The 4,310-nt window shown below is 46.4% G+C and overlaps 1 protein-coding gene across 2 annotated transcripts in view; it reads left to right on the top strand.

Annotated features, from left to right (window-relative positions):
- Positions 1-2,143: 2,143 nt before the first annotated feature.
- The window catches only part of Polr2A (RNA polymerase II subunit RpII215), a 37,436-nt gene continuing 35,269 nt past the window's right edge, over positions 2,144-4,310 (top strand). For both annotated transcript variants that reach the window (XR_013313359.1, XM_077658564.1), the window contains exon 1: positions 2,144-2,382. Coding sequence is in view for 1 of the 2 variants with exons in the window: in XM_077658564.1 (XP_077514690.1) it covers positions 2,296-2,382 (87 nt within the window). In the remaining variant the exon portion in view is untranslated. The remainder of the gene's footprint in view (positions 2,383-4,310) is intronic.

Raw genomic sequence — 4,310 nt, 5'->3', positions numbered from 1 at the left:
AAAGATCCCCAGGTGGTCGAAATTATTCCGGAGCCCTCCACTACGGCACGTCTTTCTTCTTTCACTTCCTCCTTTTCCCTTCCCTTACGGCGCGGTTCAGGTGTCCACGATATATGAGACAGATACTGCGCCATTTCCTTTCCCAAAAAAACCAATTATTATTTCATTCGAATATTCCGCTCTCTGAATGTTGACGTCGATAGGCTTATGTTCCCGGAAGTTCACTGTCTGCTGTGTATTTCAATGCAAAAAGTCGCGTCTTTTGCCCTTCCGTTCTCAGTTTTTCGCGTTGTTTTCGTGTAACGTCTGCTGTAATATCAAAGGAATAAGCAAACTCAACGAGAGAAATGTGTGCATTGCTTAGGGAACCTTGTAATTTCAGAGAAACCGAAGAAGGCCTGCAGGTCCCACTATTCCGCGGCAAAGGGGTACGTGCATTAAACACTATTTTCTGATCTGGTTCTTGTCTTACGAGCGTACTTAGGGTAAGTAGTGGAATGACGATCAGTCTAGGCCATCTTAAAAACAAATTTTCGTGTAGCAAAGAAAAGGCAATGGCGCGGCAATCCTGACACTCGAACTGCCGCTGTCTCAGTTTCGCTTTGGTGGCGGACGATGTCTCTTCTCATTGACGGCAGCTGATGTTTATCGCTTTAGGGTGTCATTTACCTTCCAGACGTGCTTTTAATCTAACTCAATAGCACAGCCATGTTTCATCTACACAGCGCGAGAGAAACGACTGACGAGAAAGACGAATGCTGCAGCGCATGTGACAAGCGCTGTTAGAAGTCAACTGCACCAAGCATCACGAATAACAGCCCATTCAGGCATAATTTGCTACAGTACGAAACAGTACTTGATACACTAGCTCCGTCGAATGTGTACCAGCAGAGCACCGACGGCACCCCACCAGATTGTGGCCTCGCCCCCACTCCGGTTCGGTCTAAACATATAATTCAGTAAAATGGTCACTGCATGCAAAGTCGGCTGCCTAATGAAGGTTTCCGCCTATTCTTTCTTAAATTTATACCCCATTGATGGTATAACTTGGGCTTAGAGCGCGACAACGTGCATCACAACAAAGAGCAGAGTTGGCGACGCAAGCGCAACGGGACGACACAGAGCTGACACACGAGGCTCCGTACCAAGACCTACGGAACTACAGACCTGCACATCTGGCGGGGTCCTATGGGACTGCGTGCGCCAACTTTCGTTAACGTTTTGGCCGTTGAGGGCGCTCAGTTGACCTGTTCATAGGCCATGACCATCATCATCGTCTGCTTGCGGCAAATGACTTTTTTCCTTTCACTGCCTCCCTGTGCATTTGTCCCGTCTTAATATTTTGAAACCTAGTAATAAACGATGCAAATATGACATTTCTTTAAATCCTAGCGGTGAATATTCTGTTTGCGCGCATGCATGCGTGAGACTTTTCGGCATCTTTGCTAAGGCAGTGGATAAATGATAAATACTCAAAGCGTAGACAAATGACAAAACTATTACATCCTTGGAGTAAAATAACCAACGCCATCTTGTTCAACAGGTTAATTGTAGCGCCGCGCCGCCCAGAGATGCCATTCCCTAGCGACAAAAGGTATGAACTAGAAGGTGCGCGCTGGAGCAGTGCCAAATGTGCAAGTCTGTAGTTCAGTAGGTCTTGCTCCGTACGTACTGTGTGTAGCGACGTTCTGTCGTCTGCTAGTGTCGTCCCATATAGCGATGCAATGGACCCTTATTTTTGAAACGTCTTTCCCGAGGACTTTGCTGCTCTCCTCATGCAGTTGACGGCGCAACAGGTAGGCATTGTCATGAAAAAAGACGAGACGAAAAGACAAGGCGCTAAGTGGAAAACGAAAACAAAAAGAGAAAAACCGTGCTGAGATCCGATTTCATGCACTGCCAAAGGCTGACTTCCGGGACATGCTGCCAAACTTCCGGTGGCTTCACTTTCGGGCTAGTTTTGAAAAACAAAATTCTAATTAAATATATATATGTTAAACGCAGAAATTATTGTGGTGAAAGAAAGAATTTACAACGATATTTGAGGATTCTATTTGTGTTTCTGAGCAAAGAGCCGATTGGGCCATTTGGTCATGGCCCAGTCCAATGGCCCAATCACGTCGAGCCGGTCGAGCCGAACACTATATATACTTCGCCGGTCGTTCCAGCAGGCCGTGTTCCCGCGGCGCTGGGGTGCTCCAAAATGGCGGAGCAAGGCTCGAATGTGTGACGCATCCCAACATTTACCTGTGCGGTGAAGGAATCATTGTTTGTTGTCGGATTTAGCGGACTACAATGTCGCAGATCGTGACCTCCGACTCAAAGGCCCCTTTGCGGGAGGTGAAAAGGGTGCAGTTCGGCATCCTCAGCCCTGATGAAATAGTACGTAGTTGTGACTTCTCTTATTAGGAAGTGCCAAGTTTGCTCGCGCATGTCACACTTGTACTGGAAACAAAGCGATGGTTGTCTGTCACACTGTGGTTGCACTGTGATCGAACAATAACAAAAAGTGACAATAACAAAGCGTAAAGTTGGCAGTGCGCAGCGTGTGGTGAAATGCTGTATGGCGTGACAAAGGTGTCTAATCAGGGCTTTGTAGGGCGCATTCCAAAGCGTCTTAACAGTTGTCGCACGAGACACTGATCGTTGATTGCCCGTTCGACACTCTGAATCGACTAAATAGTGGAGAAAACGGACTCGGTGCTGGCACTTTACGTGCTAAATGCGCAGTGTTGTGTACGCTCTGCAACAGCTGCTGACACAGTCACAGTTTGGCGAATACATGAGCGCAAGTTCAGCGTGTGCTTTGATTTGAGAACGCATGGTGCTGGCTGCGCTCTATTTTACATCTAGCGAAGGCAGAACGTTCATTTTACATCTGTGGAGTTATTGACTCTACGATACGGTATGCTCGGCCTTGAGGTAATATCCTGTTGCCGACGTCCTTGAACTGGAATCAAGTTAAAGCCTCTTTTATAACCCGTCGTGAACAAGTAAAGTTTTCTAAAGTTCTGATCAGACGGCTGCTTGTGTTCAGTGCGATAAACTGGTAGTTAGGTTTGATAAAGTTAAATAATACAAGTGAGCCTGTTCAGCAAGCATTCCCACTTCGCAATGTTCGACGAGTGCTGGCAATATTAATTGATTGTTCAGAGAGCAGAGTGCTCGTTATCTGGATTTTTACTGGCTTGAATGTATGCAATTATGCAAGTTGCAAGAAATTAGACTACTACTCAGTGTTTGTGATAAATGGCAAGTCGGTGTTACAAATTTGCCTATTGTATTCATTAAAATGAATTGTGGTGTAGTCATTGTGTGACTCATCCCTGTTTTATGCTTCTGCTTTATGTGTTATTGTCATTGTTAAGTTGGTAGTCACTGACAGTCACTTATTGCCGGCATCCATTTGTCACAGCAGTTATATATAGCTCATGTGAACAAACTTTGCACTTTCGCTTTATTAACTTTTTTTCAGGATCCCCAGCATGCCCTTGCGACAACTCTTTAAAGCAAATCTGACTGTTAGTCTGCAGTTATTACACACCAGAGGACCAAGACTGTTGTGCAAAAAAATGCAAGTTTTGTACACAACAATGCACTCCAACCAAAACTGAATAAGATAGGGCCAAGGCGGCCATACAGCACACCTCCTCTCTATAATGTTATGCATTCTAGCAGCTTCCTTGTACAAGAACTAGTGCATCGGGGTAGGTCCACTGATGGAGGTAGGGTTCCGTTGGCATGATTCTACTGGTCAGGGACAGCTGGTCTAGAGTTGCAATGGCATTGCTTACCAAAGTTCCTGGAGGCTCACTCACCGGAGGCCTGAACTTGGTAAACGCCTTCTGATGCCAAATCTAGTTGACTTATTGGCGCTGCTGCCCATCAGAAAGTTCCACTGTGACAAAACGGCTGCCTGAAGTTGCCGACATGATGCTGGGTAGCCACCATTTGCCGGATGGGTCATACTGCCGTGACCAGCCAGGCATTCCCATAGAGAAAGGCTGTTTAGCAGGCGCTAGGGGCGGCGGCTCAATCGCCGCTCTCTCTTCTTCCACCGGAAAGTGAGCAGACAACCTATTTCAAGGCTTGAAACTGACCCTGGCATAACCCTGTACCACAGCAGGAACATATTGATGTAGACATATTGATGTAGTTGGTACCCTGCAGGGTACCAACTTGGTTTTTCTTTAGCCCTTTAGGAATGTTAAGGGGCTGTCCTTAGATGGTACATCTGGTTCTGCTGAAAGAACCATGCCGGGACTGCACTCCGAAGCTACGGACTATTGTTGGACAATAGCATAGGGCAA

This window comes from Amblyomma americanum, chromosome 3, assembly GCF_052857255.1.
Source record: "Amblyomma americanum isolate KBUSLIRL-KWMA chromosome 3, ASM5285725v1, whole genome shotgun sequence".
Lineage (NCBI taxonomy): Eukaryota > Metazoa > Arthropoda > Arachnida > Ixodida > Ixodidae > Amblyomma > Amblyomma americanum.
This window is presented reverse-complemented; position numbering and strand designations above follow the sequence as displayed.